At 52.0% G+C, this 16,337-nt stretch overlaps 1 protein-coding gene across 2 annotated transcripts; it reads right to left on the bottom strand.

Moving 5' to 3' along the window:
- Positions 1-4,514: 4,514 nt before the first annotated feature.
- LOC117379943 (segment polarity protein dishevelled homolog DVL-3) lies at positions 4,515-14,395 on the bottom strand. 2 transcript variants are annotated; one of them, XM_033976637.2, is made up of 14 exons: positions 14,108-14,395; positions 12,765-12,834; positions 12,029-12,219; positions 10,886-11,032; positions 9,508-9,601; positions 9,014-9,077; positions 8,686-8,825; positions 7,470-7,546; positions 6,892-6,959; positions 6,703-6,783; positions 6,153-6,287; positions 5,493-5,660; positions 4,805-4,939; positions 4,515-4,674 (listed from the first exon to the last, which is right to left on the bottom strand). In XM_033976637.2, exons 1-14 carry the CDS (start codon positions 14,266-14,268, stop codon positions 4,520-4,522), a joined length of 1,686 nt encoding a protein of 561 aa, XP_033832528.1. In that variant the 5' UTR covers positions 14,269-14,395; the 3' UTR covers positions 4,515-4,519. The 2 variants fall into 2 exon arrangements, with proteins under 2 accessions (XP_033832528.1, XP_055082264.1); XM_055226289.1 differs by lacking the exon at positions 10,886-11,032.
- Positions 14,396-16,337: the final 1,942 nt, after the last annotated feature.

Raw genomic sequence — 16,337 nt, forward strand, 5'->3', positions numbered from 1 at the left:
AAGAAGAAACCCAGGAAGAACAATGCCCCTCGCCATCACTTCGTGAGTGGCGAGGGCCAATCAGTCACTGACACGAAAGAAAAGAGAAAAAAGAGCAAAGGTCAAAGCCACTAAACACACATCAGTCACAGACCAGGACTGAACCAGGACTAAACCAGGACTGAACCAGGACTAAACCAGGACTGAACCAGGACTAAACCAGGACTGAACCAGGACTGAACCAGGACTAAACCAGGACTGAACCAGGACTAAACCAGGACTGAACCAGGACTGAACCAGGACTAAACCAGGACTGAACCAGGACTAAACCAGGACTGAACCAGGACTGAACCAGGACTGAACCAGGACTGAACCAGGACTAAACCAGGACTGAACCAGGACTGAACCAGGACTAAACCAGGACTGAACCAGGACTAAACCAGGACTGAACCAGGACTGAACCAGGACTAAACCAGGACTGAACCAGGACTAAACCAGGACTGAACCAGGACTAAACCAGGACTGAACCAGGACTGAACCAGGACTAAACCAGGACTGAACCAGGACTAAACCAGGACTGAACCAGGACTGAACCAGGACTAAACCAGGACTGAACCAGGACTAAACCAGGACTGAACCAGGACTAAACCAGGACTAAACCAGGACTGAACCAGGACTAAACCGGGACTGAACCGGGACTGAACCAGGACTAAACCAGGACTGAACCGGGACTGAACCGGGACTGAACCAGGACTGAACCAGGACTAAACCAGGACTAAACCAGGACTAAACCAGGACTGAACCGGGACTAAACCAGGACTGAACCAGGACTGAACCAGGACTGAACCAGGACTAAACCAGGACTAAACCAGGACTAAACCAGGACTAAACCGAGACTGAACCGGGACTAAACCGGGACTAAACCGGGACTGAACCGGGACTGAACCAGATCCAGGCTCAGACCGGGACCAGGTTGATTTCTTGGTTCTTTAGTGCGATACTGTGTAGCCAGGACACATCCCCTCATGTTGAGGACGTGTGGACACTGAGGGACACATCCACAGAGACCAGGTCTGAACCAGGTCCACAGAGGGTCCACAGAGAGACCGAGGTCTAAATTAGAACATGTGAGTTTTAATGAGCAGCATGTTAACTGGTCTGGCTGGGGGTGTTCTACATGTATGTCTATGATGGAGTGTTCAGCAGTTACTATGGAGACACAATACACATACGAGCACACACTGTCAAAAAAGTTCTATGGTTATTTGAAAACTAAAGAAAAAATACAAAATAATCAGATTGTGTTAAAATAAAACTCAGATTAAAGAGCTTCAGACAGAGCAGTGCCTCAGTTAGCATCACCCCAGAGAATGTTTAGGTGACGTCATGTTTTATACAGACTCCTGCAGGAATGACGTCACAGGAACTCACTGCTGTGATAAACAGCGCCATCTGCTGGACAATATGAGGAATACACAAACACAGCACCAGCCACTGAACCAGGACTAAACCAGGACTGAACCAGGACTAAACCAGGACTAAACCAGGACTGAACCAGGACTGAACCAGGACTGAACCAGGACTAAACCAGGACTAAACCAGGACTAAACCAGGACTAAACCAGGACTGAACCAGGACTAAACCAGGACTGAACCAGGACTGAACCAGGACTAAACCAGGACTAAACCAGGACTGAACCAGAAATAAAACCAGGACTCTTGTGATGTTCTGCAGTGGGGCTTTCTCCCTGGAGTTGTGTTTTGTTTCATTTATTTACACTTTCTGCAGATATGGGACCACCTGATGATGTCATGAGGTGCTCCTCGGTGTTTCTCTGGACAAGAAGAGCGAACGACTCTGAACAAACTGACTCTGGGTCCTGAAGTTCACAGACACAGAGCCTGTCCACCCAGAGACATGAAACAGAAGAGACGACTACTGCGACTACAGCAGAGAGGAGGGGTCCAGGTGAGTCCAGGTGAGTCCAGGTGAGTCCAGGTGAGTCCAGGTGAGGGGGAGGAGTCTGTGTCTCTGTATTTTCTTTAGGCTTTGATTTTGTCATCAGAAAAAAACAAAAATCAAAACCTAAAAAAACCACAGCTGCACAGCAGTGATGTCACTTCCTGTAGACGCTGCCCATCCTCTGACCCTCTGCTCCTCTGACCCTCTGCTCCTCTGCTCCTCTGACAGAACCTGAAACAATACTTTTCAAAATCACAAAAATTTCAGTGAATTAAAAAAGTCTGAATAAGTCACGTGACGGAGGCGGTCCACACAGACCATACACCGGGACTGAACCGGGACTGAACCGGGACTAGACTAGGACTAGACCAGGACTGAACCTGGACTGAACCAGGTCTGAGGACGTGAGCACGGGTCTGTTAAACACAAACACCTTGTGACGTCACTAAACATTCTTTTATTAAACCTGTTTCCTCTCAGTCTCTCCTCCGCCGCAGAGCTGCAGACGCACCCGTCCCCCGGAGACGTCCTGAGCCTCAGTCCGAGAGTCACGGCTCCTCTGAGGCGCCTCAGTCCCGGGGTGTCCGTCTGTGCGTCAGTTTCTCCTCCAAACAAACAAGCCACACGGCGCGGCTTACGCGCGGCTTACGCGCTGTCCATGAGCCGAACTGCACGCGGAGAGACGCGGGAGAGACGCGGGAGAGACGCGGGAGAGACGCGGGAGAGACGCGGGAGAGCCGCGGGAGAGCCGCGGGAGAGCCGCGGGAGAGACGCGGGAGAGCCGCGGGAGAGACGCGGGAGAGCCGCCGAGGGCCCGGTGCATTAAAGAGACTCTTAAATAAACGCGTTATGTATACGTCCTCCCGGTGTCTGCGGGAGCAGTGGTCTGTCCCCGGTCTCCGTGTCCTCTACAGCCCCGCAGTGGCGCCGTGCTGCAGTGCGCATGCGCACACAGACGTTATACGGTTTCTACCGTGGCTCAGACCAAGAGCACGCGCCCTGTGTCCGGGCCTGTCCCCGGGCCTGTCCCCGGGTCTGTCCCCGGGCCTGTCCTCTCTCTGCCGGGGCCGCTCTTTCCTCGGGCCGGACGGGCCTGACTCTCGAATCCGAAGGAAGCGAGTCCCGGTGCAGCAGCGCTGCCCTGTGGCCGGACCCGGGACTTTCTGGGCGGGGACGTGCTCTAGTCCAGTGGGCCCCAAAGAGGGGTCTGGGTCCCCCAGGGGCCACTGCTGCGATAAAGCAAAACTAATCCTATTGACAGGATTTATGCGAGGGTCTGTGAGGGTCTGAGGGGGTCTGTGGGGGTCTGTGGGGGTCTGTGGGGGTCTGTGGGGGTCTGTGAGGGTCTGTGGGGGTCTGTGAGGGTCTGTGAGGGTCTGTGGGGGTCTGTGAGGGTCTGTGGGGGTCTGTGGGGGTCTGTGGGGGTCTGTGGGGGTCCAGGTCAAGTCCGGTCTGTATGATGTCACTCTAACATAAGTCTCGTAGTTTGACTTGAGCCTCAGTTTGTGGCTTGTGCACGTGTGGGTCAAAGGTCACGATGACCGTTTGTTCTGTGTCTTATAAAGCTCCTCTTCTCTTTTCATCTGGGATAAAACTTTAAACTCTGAGGATAAAACACACCTTTGAATCAGTCACACTTTTATTTTGTGTCAATAAAAAACATTTTTACACTTCACATAAATGTGACATTTACAAGAGCTGTGTCCAGGAGACAGGGGGCGCTGTTCAGTCCTGGTTCAGTCCAAGTTTAGTCCGGTTTATTGTTCATTTAAACCAGGTCTAAACCAGGAATAATCCAGGACTAAACCAGGACTAAACCAGGTCTAAACCAGGTCTAAACCAGGTCTAAACCAGGTCTAAACCAGGTCTAAACCAGGTCTAAACCAGGTCTAAACCAGGTCTAAACCAGGTCTAAACCAGGTCTAAACCAGGTCTAAACCAGGTCTAACCCTCACAGTGAGTCCCTTTGAGGTGACTGGACAAAGTGCAGTGATTAAACTAAATAAATAAACCTGTTTGATTCTGAAGCTTTAGATCAAAGTTCCAGAATGTGCCCGGGCAGTGGGTGGGGTAAAACACACAGTGGGCGGGGTAAAACACACAGTGGGCGGGGTAGAACGCACAGTGGGCGGGGTAGAACGCACAGTGGGCGGGGTAGAATTTCGGCGCAGTGGGCGTGAACAAGTTGTGAAGAGGCGGGACATTCAGATGAATACTTGAAGTTGATTGGTGGAATCCTCCCTCCACAAAAGCACAAAGCTCCTCCCTCACATCTGTCTGCGCCGCCATCTTTCTTCGGCGTCATTTGGGTCCAGAGGTATATACAGGATACAGTTTGGGCGCTTCGCTTTGGCTCCGCCCACACCACAATGCTGCTCTGTGATTGGTTTGAAGCATCGATGGACTGGAGGTGAGATAAAGCTTCAGATTGTGTTAAAGCAAACTCAGATTAAAGTCTTCAGACAGAGCAGTGTCTACAGTTAGCATCACGCTCCCAGAGACACAGAAGCCTCAGGATTTATAGAGTCGCACACAGTGGAGCTCAGAGGAACCGCAGCACCTCATGGGTCTGCTCTGGTCACATGACGTCCACAAAGAACTCGCTGGGGTTTCCGACGGCCAATCGGAACGATTGTCTGGAGGCAGGGGGCGGAGTCTGAGCCACTCTGACCTCTGATTGGTCGACTTCATCTCTGTGTTTTTCACTGCAGTTTGACCCAGCGCCTCCACTTCCTGTAATGAGAGAAACAGGATTAAACCAGGACTGAACCAGGACTAAACCAGGACTACACCAGGACTACACCGGGACTGAACCGGGACTGAACCACGACTGCACCAGGACCGTGACTGGGCTGTGTCTCACCGTGGCTGTGGTGGCTGCCTGAGACTCTGTTGGGCTGCAGCCTGTGGGGGGAGCTGTAGGGGTGGGGTACAGCACAGGGCTCTGGATTTGACACACGAGACTCCTCCGGGTCCTCCAGAGTCAGAAGACCCAGTTCTGGACCAAGACCAGGATCATCATCAGACCAGAGACCAGACCGGCACCAGACCAGGACCAGGACAAGAAGCAGAAGATAAAATCAGAAATCTCACAGTATTCAAGGTGCATCTTATTAATCCTTCATAAGGGAAACTCCTTCAGTGTCTGAGGGTTAAACCCTGTTAGGGTTAGAGGGCGCTCCACCTCACCTGTGCCCCTCCCCCTCACCTGTGCCCCTCCCCCTCACCTGTGCCCCTCCCCCTCACCTGTGCCCCTCCTCCTCACCTGTGCCCCTCCCCCTCACCTGTGCCCCTCCCCCTCACCTGTGCCCCTCCCCCTCACCTGTGCCCCTCCTCCTCACCTGTGCCCCTCCCCCTCACCTGTGCCCCTCACCTGTGCCCCTCTCCCTCACCTGTGCCCCTCACCTGAGCCCCTCCCCCTCACCTGTGCCCCTCCCCCTCACCTGTGCCCCTCCCCCTCACCTGTGCCCGTCACCTGTGCCCCTCCCCCTCACCTGTGCCCCTCCTCCTCACCTGTGCCCCTCCTCCTCACCTGTGCCCCTCCTCCTCACCTGTGCAGACGTCTCCAAAGCTGTAGTAGCACTGCTCGGAGAAGGACACTTTGCTGACCGTGTGTCTGATGTATCCGCTCTGCAGGAGGTTTGAGGCGTATTTACGAGCCTCACGGCGATCACAGAAGCCCTCGACATGAAGGAGGAGCCAGTCCACCACGTCTGAGCCTGAACAGAGACCAAACCGGGTCTAAAGCGGGTCTAAAGAGGGTCTAAACAGGGTCTAAAGAGGGTCTAAAGTGGGTCTAAACAGGGTCTAAACAGGGTCTAAAGAGGGTCTAAACAGGGTCTAAAGAGGGTCTAAAGTGGGTCTAAACAGGGTCTAAACAGGGTCTAAACAGGGTCTAAAGCGGGTCTAAACAGGGTCTAAAGCGGGTCTAAACAGGGTCTAAAGTGGGTCTAAACAGGGTCTAAACAGGGTCTAAAGCGGGTCTAAAGCGGGTCTAAAGCAGGTCTAAAGCAGGATACACTGATAAAGCTTTTGGAGATGGTTTACACCGTGTTTAAACTGAGTTTAGTTTGGGCTTAGACCTGATCGAGAACAGATTTAGACTGTGTTTAGTCCAGGTTTAGACCGGGTTTAGACCGGGCTTAGACCGGGCTTAGACCGGGCTTAGACCGGGCTTAGACCGGGCTTAGACTGGGTTAAAGCTGACTCACCGATGAAGGCGTTGGGGATGGTGATCTTGAGCCACAACCGGTCCCGGACCTCGAGTCCTGATCTGCGATTGGCCATTGCCGCCACCACCGCCGTGATGTCACTGTGCACGCTCAGAGGGGTCTCCTCGTGCACCGCTGGAACACAGGGGCATCAGGGTCACATCGACCAATCACAGGACAGCATTTACTGTAGTACTCACAGTAGTACTTGTAGTATGTTTACTGTAGTACTCACAGTAGTACTTGTAGTATGTTTACTGTAGTACTCACAGTAGTACTTGTAGTATGTTTACTGTAGTACTCACAGTAGTACTTGTAGTATGTTTACTGTAGTACTCACAGTAGTACTTGTAGTATGTTTACTGTAGTACTCACAGTAGTACTTGTAGTATGTTTACTGTAGTACTCACAGTAGTACTTGTAGTATGTTTACTGTAGTACTCACAGTAGTACTTGTAGTATGTTTACTGTAGTACTCACAGTAGTACTTGTAGTATGTTTACTGTAGTACTCACAGTAGTACTTGTAGTATGTTTACTGTAGTACTCACAGTAGTGTGGGGTGAGGCGTCCCGTCATGGCCGCCGTGTGACAGACCCAGGCCGCAGGGTCGATGGGTCTCACAGGCTCACCTAAACTCAGGTTAGAGGTCAGAGGTCAGAGACAGGCGGGTGGAGTTACTCACTGAGGGTGTGTTTGTTAGTGTGTGTGGGGTCTCTGAGGCGGGGGGAGTTACTCACTGGGGGGGAGGGTGAAGCAGCTGCGGGGGCTCGGGTCCCAGCACTTGGCCACAGTCAGAGTGATGGGTCTGAACAGAGACAAGCTGTGAAAACAGGAACAGCACGACACCCCCTCCTCTTACCCCTCCTCTTACTCCTCCTCTTACCCCTCCTCTCTTACCCCTCCTCTCTTACCCCTCCTCTTACCCCTCCTCTTACCCCTCCTCTTACTCCTCCTCTTACCCCTCCTCTCTTACCCCTCCTCTTACCCCTCCTCTTACCCCTCCTCTCTTACCCCTCCTCTCTTACCCCTCCTCTCTTACCCCTCCTCTCTCACCCCTCCTCTCTCACCCCTCCTCTCTCACCCCTCCTCTTACCCCTCCTCTCTTACCCCTCCTCTTACCCCTCCTCTCTTATCCCTCCTCTTACCCCTCCTCTCTTACCCCTCCTCTCTTACCCCTCCTCTCTTACCCCTCCTCTTACCCCTCCTCTCTTACCCCTCCTCTTACCCCTCCCCTTACCCCTCCTCTTACTCCTCCTCTCTTACCCCTCCTCTTACCCCTCCTCTCTTACCCCTCCTCTTACCCCTCCTCTCTTACCCCGGCGTGTGCAGTACGTCTCTCAGGACCTTCACAGCGTCGTCGTTGCTCATGTTCTCAAAGTTTATGTCGTTTACCTCAAAGACAAACAGAAGCAAATAAAATACTGCCCCCCGCGGTCTGAGTAACAGTACTGCCCCCCCCCCCCGCGGTCTGAGTAACAGTACTGCCCCCCCCCCCGCGGTCTGAGTAACAGTACTGCCCCCCCCCCGCGGTCTGAGTAACAGTACTGCCCCCCGCGGTCTGAGTAACAGTACTGCCCCCCCCCCGCGGTCTGAGTAACAGTACTGCCCCCCCGCGGTCTGAGTAACAGTACTGCCCCCCCCCCCGCGGTCTGAGTAACAGTACTGCTCCTCGTGGTCTGCTCCAGTAGAGTCAGTCTTGCGCCCTCTGCTGGAGCACTGTGCACATGTTGTAGTTTATAAACCACAAAGTCCTGAGACTCAGGTCCAGATCCAGAAGAACATTCAAGACACAACAGTGGCAGTAGTAGTACTTGCAGTACTAATAGCACTCATAGTACCTGCAGTAGCACTCGTAGTACCTGCAGTAGTACTCGTAGTACCTGCAGTAGTACTCGTAGTACCTGCAGTAGTACTCGTAGTACCTGCAGTAGTACTCGTAGTACCTGCAGTAGTACTCGTAGTACCTGCTGTAGTACTTGTAGTACCTGCAGTAGTACTCGTAGTACCTGCAGTAGTACTCGTAGTACCTGCAGTAGTACTCGTAGTACCTGCAGTAGTACTCGTAGTACCTGCAGTAGCACTCGTAGTACCTGCAGTAGTACTCGTAGTACCTGCAGTAGCACTCGTAGTACCTGCAGTAGCACTCATAGTACCTGCTGTAGTACTCGTAGTACCTGCTGTAGTACTTGTAGTACCTGCAGTAGCACTCGTAGTACCTGCAGTAGCACTCGTAGTACCTGCTGTAGTACTCGTAGTACCTGCTGTAGTACTTGTAGTACCTGCTGTAGTACTCGTAGTACCTGCAGTAGTACTCATAGTACCTGCAGTAGCACTCGTAGTACCTGCAGTAGTACTCGTAGTACCTGCAGTAGCACTCGTAGTACCTGCAGTAGCACTCATAGTACCTGCTGTAGCACTCGTAGTACCTGCTGTAGTACTCGTAGTACCTGCTGTAGTACTTGTAGTACCTGCTGTAGTACTTGTAGTACCTGCAGTAGTACTCGTAGTACCTGCAGTAGTACTCGTAGTACCTGCAGTAGCATGTCTCCCGGCTCTATCCGTCCGTCCGCCTCCACTGCTCCTCCTTTCATGATGGAGCCGATGTAAATCCCTCCATCTCCTCGATCTGTGCTCTGCCCCAGGACACTCACCCCCAGGAAGTGGTGCTGCTCTGAAAAACAGCCAGATGCCCTCCCTGTGTCAGATGTGTCAGATGCCCTCCCTGTGTCAGATGTGTCAGATGCCCTCCCTGTGTCAGATGTGTCAGATGCCCTCCCTGTGTCAGATGTGTCAGATGCCCTCCCTGTGTCAGATGTGTCAGATGCCCTCCCTGTGTGTCAGATGCCCTCCCTGACTCACCCATGTTCAGTGTGACTGTGGTGATGTTCAGGGACATGGTGGAGTCGGTCACAGAGCTCAGAGACTGAAACAAACAAACACGACACGGTCACTGTGTGTGTATGTATGTGTGTGTACGTGTGTGTGTGTGTACGTGTGTTTGTGTTTATATGCGAGTCAGTGTGTGTGTGTACGTGTGTGTGTGTGTACGTGTGTTTGTGTTTATATGTGAGTCAGTGTGTGTGTGTACGTGTGTGTGTGTGCATATGTGTGTGTACATTTATATCTGTACAGTAGAGTTAATCCCGCCCTGTTGTGTCTTTATGGTTCTCATCTCTGTGGATCATTCTGTTTTCATTGACACATTTTCACAATATTCATCTAAAACTTCATAAAAACACGTCCAGTGGAGCCGACGTCGCCGTAAACGTCACAACAAAGCGCCGCTGTAGCGCCCCCTGTGGACAGACGCACATCACAGCAGCACATTCATATCCGTCTGTCGGCGTTCGTACCTTGTCCATAGGCTGGGCGGGCTTCTTACGATGGCGGCGCCGCTGACGCCGAAACAGACGAGGAGACGAGCTGCTGTGCTCTGATTGGCTGAACCTGAGTGACATCACAAACACGCGGCACTTATATCAAAAACAAAGATCCATCCTCCTGCTTCATTTAACCAAGAACATGAGGGAGGGCATCTGACACACAGGGAGGGCATCTGACACACACAGGGAGGGCATCTGACACACACAGGGAGGGCATCTGACACACACAGGGAGGGCATCTGACACACAGGGAGGGCATCTGACACACAGGGAGGGCATCTGACACACACAGGGAGGGCATCTGACACACGGGGAGGGCATCTGACACACAGGGAGGGCATCTGACACACAGGGAGGGCATCTGACACACAGGGAGGGCATCTGACACACAGGGAGGGCATCTGACACACACAGGGAGGGCATCTGACACACAGGGAGGGCATCTGACACACACAGGGAGGGCATCTGACACACAGGGGGAGATACTCACTGCAAGAAGGTTGATTTATATGAAAAAATGAAATAGCTCCAGTTCTGTCGAGAGTCAGTCCTGGTTCAGTCCTGGTTTAGTCCTGGTTCAGTCCTGGTTTAAATATTCTCTGATGGGGTTGACAAAGCCGTCAGTCACATGATTCTGAACGACCAATCAGGAGCCACGAAGTGAACAGGCTTTTTGGAGCAGAAAAAGAAGAGCTGCAGGCCAAAAAGAACCAGGACTAAACCAGGACTAAACCAGGACTAAACCAGGACTAAACCAAGGCTAAACCAGGACTAAACCAGGACTAAACCAAGACTAAACCAAGACTAAACCAAGACTAAACCAGGACTAAACCAGGACTAAACCAGGACTAAAGCAGGACTAAACCAGGTCTAAACCAGGACTAAACCAGGACTAAACCAGGACTAATCCAGGACTAAACCAGGTCTAAACCAGGACTAAACCAGGTCTAAACCAGGACTAAACCAGGACTAAACCAGGTCTAAACCAGGACTGAACCAGGACTAAACCAGGACTAAACCAGGACTAAACCAGGACTAAACCAAGGCTAAACCAGGACTAAACCAGGACTAAACCAAGACTAAACCAAGACTAAACCAAGACTAAACCAGGACTAAACCAGGACTAAAGCAGGACTAAACCAGGTCTAAACCAGGACTAAACCAGGACTAAACCAGGACTAATCCAGGACTAATCCAGGACTAAACCAGGTCTAAACCAGGACTAAACCAGGTCTAAACCAGGACTAAACCAGGACTAAACCAGGTCTAAACCAGGACTGAACCAGGACTAAACCAGGACTAAACCAGGACTAAACCAGGACTAAACCAGGACTAAACCAGGACTCACCTTCCTCCTGAGTCTCCAGATGAACAGAAGCTGGTGGTCTCCAGTTCACTGCTCTGTTGCTGATTGGATGAGCTCCCTCTGGGCGCTCGCTGACGATTGGACGGTTTGTGAAGGTGGGCGTGTCCGTCAGAGTCCTCCTGAACAGCACTAAACACATAAACATGTCCCTCACTGACCTGTGACCGCGACCACAGAGAGCAACGTGACCACAGAGAGCGACGTGACCACAGAGAGCGACGTGACCACAGAGAGCGACGTGACCACAGAGAGCGACGTGACCACAGAGAGCGACGTGACCGCAGAGAGCGACGTGACCGCAGAGAGCGACGTGACCGCAACCAGAGAGCTTAGCAACACTGTCAATCAAACCTGTTGCTAACGCTAACAGGAGCGACCTCGGGGAAAGAAGGACCTGATTTGTCTGTTATTAATGTTCATATCTTGATTTACAGACACAATAGTGAAATAAAAACCCCAGGATCATGTAGAGGGTTAATACGAACATTTAAGACCAGAATGAGTCTGAAGAGACAGAGACAGAGACAGAGAGGACAGAGAGAGGACAGAGAGAGGACAGAGGGGGCGCTGTTTATACACAGGAAGTGAACTGGAGGCAGAGTGGATGATGATCACTTCCTGTTTGTAGTGCGGTGACCACACACAGGTGTTCACTTCACCTCTACGGAGCCGTCCAAACTATAAAAAATATGATCCTCATCGATACTAAAACCAGGATCGAAACCAGATCCTCAAAGTCCCAGGACAGATATGAACCTCTGCACCACTGAGCACTGTTCTCTCTCCTCTCTCTTTCCTACATCCCTCTTTCTTACCTCTTACCTCCCCTTCCTCTCTTCTTCTCTCCTCTTCCTCCCTCCTCTCCTCTTTCTCCCCATTCTTTTACCTCCTTCCTCTCCCACTAATCCTCCTGTTCCTTTCTCCTCCTCCCTCCATCTCTCATCTCTTCCCTCTCATCTTTCCTCCTCTCTCTCATCCTCTCCATCCCTCTGTTCTTTCATTTACCCTGTCTCCTCCCTCGTTCCTCTCCTCCTCCTCTTCTTCTGAGAGCGTAGTAAAAGCTCATGGACCATCCCAGAGTCTAAACTGTGTGGTATCGGTCTTGAGTATCGAGTATCGACTCACTGGTAGGACGGAGGACGCGAGTCTCCGATTCCTCGTGTCCTCTCAGGAAGCGGGGCTCTCTCTGAGGGGGGCGGAACTCTGTCTGAGGGGGGCGGGGTCAGGCGGAAGGGCGGGGCTGTGCTGCTGGTGGGCGTGGCCACTGACATGACATCAGAGCCTCTGAAGTCCAGCTGACAGTCTGCAGACACCAACTGTGGAGGAGGAGAGAGGAGGTGAAGGAGGAGGAGGAGGAGGAGAGAGGGAGGAGAGAGGGAGGAGGAGGAGAGAGGGAGAAGGAGGAGAGAGGAGGAGAGAGGGAGGAGGAGAGAGGAGGAGGAGAGAGGAGGTGAAGGAGGAGGAGGAGGAGAGAGAGGAGGAGAGAGGGAGGAGGAGGAGAGAGGAGGTGAAGGAGGAGGAGAGAGGAGAGAGAGGAGGAGAGAGGTAGGAGGATGAGAGGGGAGGTGAAGGAGGAGGAGAGAGGAGAGAGAGGAGGAGAGAGGGAGGAGGAGGTGAAGGAGGAGGAGAGAGGGAGGAGGAGGAGAGAGGAAGGAGGAGGAGGAGAGAGGGAGGAGGAGGAGAGAAGAAGGAGGAGGATAGAGAAGGTGAAGGAGGAGGAGGAGAGAGGGAGGAGAGAGGAAGGAGGAGAGAGGGAGGAGAGAGGAGGAGAGAGGGAGGAGAGAGGAGAGAGGAAGTGAAGGAAGAGGAGGAGAAGGAGAGAGGAGGAGGAGGAGAAGGGGAGGAGGAGGTGTGTACAGACCCAGCAGACGATGCGTCCGTTGGCACAGGGCAGGAGCGCTCCATCATCACTGATCTCCTCCTTCACCACACTGTAAACACACACACACACACACACACAGAGTTTAACACACACACACAGAGTTTAACACACACACACAGAGTTTAACACACACACACACAGAGTTTAACACACACACACAGAGTTTAACACACACACACACACAGAGTTTAACACACACACACAGAGTTTAACACACACACACAGAGTTTAACACACACACACACAGAGTTTAACACACACACACAGAGTTTAACACACACACACACACAGAGTTTAACACACACACACAGAGTTTAACACACACACACACAGTTTAACACACAACCTCACACTGTAAACACACACACACACACACCCCCCCACACAGAGTTTAACACACACACACACACAGAGTTTAACACACACACACAGAGTTTAACACACACACACACAGAGTTTAACACACACACACACAGAGTTTAACACACACACACAGAGTTTAACACACACACACACACAGAGTTTAACACACACACAGAGTTTAACACACACACACACAGTTTAACACACAACCTCACACTGTAAACACACACACACACACACCCCCCCACACAGAGTTTAACACACACACACACAGTTTAACACACAACCTCACACTGTAAACACACACACACACAGTTTAACACACACACACACAGAGTTTAACACACACACACACAGAGTTTAACACACACACACAGAGTTTAACACACACACACACACACACCCCGTTTAACACACACACACACACACACACACCGAGTTTAACACACACACCCCCCCCCCCCCCCCCCCCACAGTGTGTGTCGCCTCTTTCAGATGAGCCTCTGTCGCCCCCTGGTGTTTTATTCTCAAGACGCTCATGTGTTTGAGAAAAACAGAAGAAAACACACGTCCCCCACACAACAAACTGTCAGATGCCCTCCCCCTGTGTCAGATGCCCTCCCTGTGTGTCAGATGCCCTCCCCCTGTGTCAGATGCCCTCCCTGTGTCTTATTGTGCGTAAACTTTTAACCCTGTAGTGTCTGTGTGTATCTGAACCAGGTCTAAACCAGGACTAAACCAGGACTAAACCAGGTCTAAACCAGGACTAAACCAGGTCTAAACCAGGACTAAACCAGGTCTAAACCAGGTCTGGATCAGGTCCATCCGGGTCTGAACAGGCGGAAGATCAAAGGAGGCGCTGTTATTAAATATTCCCCTGAGTCACGTGGGCTGTGGTCTTTAATCCTGAGACCGTAGACCCTGAACCAGGTCTGAACCAGGTCTGAACCAGGACTCACCCGAAGTCCCGGTCCTCGGACCTGAAGAAGAACCGTGCGTGCGGTTTGTTCAGCGCCGTTTTCACGTCCAACAGGGTCACGCGCTCCGCGGGCACGCCGATGCGCACGAGGTACGGCGTGTGCTGGTCCTCGAGGTGGTAGATCACGCGCGTCTCGCCCATGGTCCTGGGCCTGGGCCTGGTCCGGTCCTGGTCTGGTCCTGGTCTGGTCCTGATGCTGAGGATGCTGCTGCTCACGTAAAAACGTCCAGACGCACGACTGACGCACGCACAGCACTTCCGCCGCGGACACGCCCTTCACAATAAAAGCCTTAAATAAATAAACCTGTTGTTTTAAAGATGGATTCAGACCAGACTATAATCAGACTGAGCGACTACTGAGGCCCCGAGGCCCCCAGGGGCCCCCAGGGTCCACCAGGCGCCCCCAAGAGCCAGACATTTAGATTGAAAATAATATAATAAATCACGTTTTATTGGACAGGGGCTTGTGCGTTTACAGCAGCAGAGGTGAGGGCAGCTCTGTGTTTACACAGACAAAATGTAAATGTAAGAACACACAACTGGACACACAACTGGACACACAACTGGACACACAACTGGACACACAACTGGACACACGAATGAACAGATTCAAATCCAACAGAAACTTGTCTAGAATTGTTGCCCCCCCCCCCCCCATATGTTTGTGTTGTTCTTATGTGTTTGTGTTGTTGTTGTGTGTGTTGTTGTTTGTGTCGTTCTTATATGTTTGTGTCGTTCTTATGTGTTTGTGTTGTTCTTATATGTGTGTGTTGTTCTTATGTGTTTGTGTTGTTCTTATATGTTTGTGTCGTTCTTATGTGTTTGTGTTGTTCTTATATGTGTGTGTTGTTGTTGTGTTGTTGTTGTGTTGTTGTAGTTGTGTCGTTCTGGATGTTTTCAGTCTGATGTTGTTCTGATAAAAACAAAAACAACTGGTCAAAGTGACGAGAGTCAGAATGTGTCAAATGTGAATCATCAACAGCTGAGCCAGGAGGGGGCCCCAGAGACACACCCAGCCCGGGGCCCCTGAAAGCTGAGGCCCTTAAAGCTGAGGCCCTTAAAGCTGAGGCCCTGTGTGTATGTGGACCTCGTACAGTCTATGGTTTGTGCTCAGTGTTTTTAAAGTTCCTGTTCGTCCCCTGGGCCCCGTCCCCTGGGCCCCGTCCCCGGGTCCTGGGTTAAACCTCAGAGCTTTTATCGTAAACACTGAGCTCATTTATCCTTTTACAGTCAATAATGCCATTTAAAGCCCAAGTGTGGGACATTTCATGAGTCATATTTGTATCATTAGAGATGGACAAAGAGCGAAAATAAGACTTTAAATGATAAACTTACATATTCAGAGGGACCTGGACGATAAAAGGGACATAAGACAAATCCAGAATAAACAGGAGATGGTGGCTCCATAGCGCCCCCACTGGCAGCTAAACTTTGTCTGTGAGTACTTCCTGTTTGTGTCCCTGTCCCCGGCTTCTGTCCCCGGCTTCTGTCCTCGGCTTCTGTCCTCAGGTGTGTCCCGGGTCCTGTCCCTCTGTCCTCCGGTCTGTCCTCCGGTCTGTCCTCCGGTCTGTCCTCCGGTCTGTCCTCCGGTCTGTCCTCCGGTCTGTCCTCCGGAGCCACAGCGGGAGGCTCCTCTCTCTGTGCCCGGGCAGCAGAGCCTCTTCCTCGGCTCAGTCCAGACCTCGGGCTTGGACCAACCCTAGGGGACACAGCGGCAGATTTCTGTCCATGTTCCCCGCGGAAGAGGCTCGTTTCTCGGGTGGACTCAAAGCCGCGGGGGCCTTGTCTTTTCCCGCTGGAGCTGCGGACAGTCTGCGGTAAACTTCGGACCGTGAATCCGGGAGACGGCGGCTCTTTCCCGGCTGAGCTCCGAGGGACAGCCCGGTGTCTTCACAGATTCTTGGAGCTCTTGTGAGACAGCGGCACATTTCGAGTCTCGTACCCGGGCCGTAGTCCACCTTCCCCGGCGGAGCTCAGAGCATTCGCGCTCCGGAGCTCCAGAGACAGCGCGGGACTTGTACCCGGGCAGCAGAGCGCCTTCCCCGGCTTGAGCCTCCAGCCGCAGCCGGTGTCCGTCCGCCCTGATGGATGTCACATTTTCACTCTGTTTTTACACATTATTTCGTCTTTGCTGCGCCTGTTTGGGTCTGGAGCTTTATACGTTTGTGTTTAGTGAAAAAAGCGTATTTAGACTTAAAAGAAACACTAAT

Source organism: Periophthalmus magnuspinnatus, chromosome 13 (genome assembly GCF_009829125.3).
Source record: "Periophthalmus magnuspinnatus isolate fPerMag1 chromosome 13, fPerMag1.2.pri, whole genome shotgun sequence".
NCBI lineage: Eukaryota > Metazoa > Chordata > Actinopteri > Gobiiformes > Gobiidae > Periophthalmus > Periophthalmus magnuspinnatus.

Excerpts from the sequence above, each read along its gene's own strand:
- LOC117379943 (XM_033976637.2), bottom strand. The coding sequence starts at position 14,268 with ATGGGCGAGACGCGCGTGATCTACCACCTCGAGGACCAGCACACGCCG. Across the intron at positions 9,602-10,885 it reads TCTGGAGACTCAGGAGGAAG|GTTCAGCCAATCAGAGCACA; the intron begins GTGAGTCCTGGT and ends GATGTCACTCAG. Across the intron at positions 4,675-4,804 it reads AGGCAGCCACCACAGCCACG|GAAGTGGAGGCGCTGGGTCA; the intron begins GTGAGACACAGC and ends CTCTCATTACAG.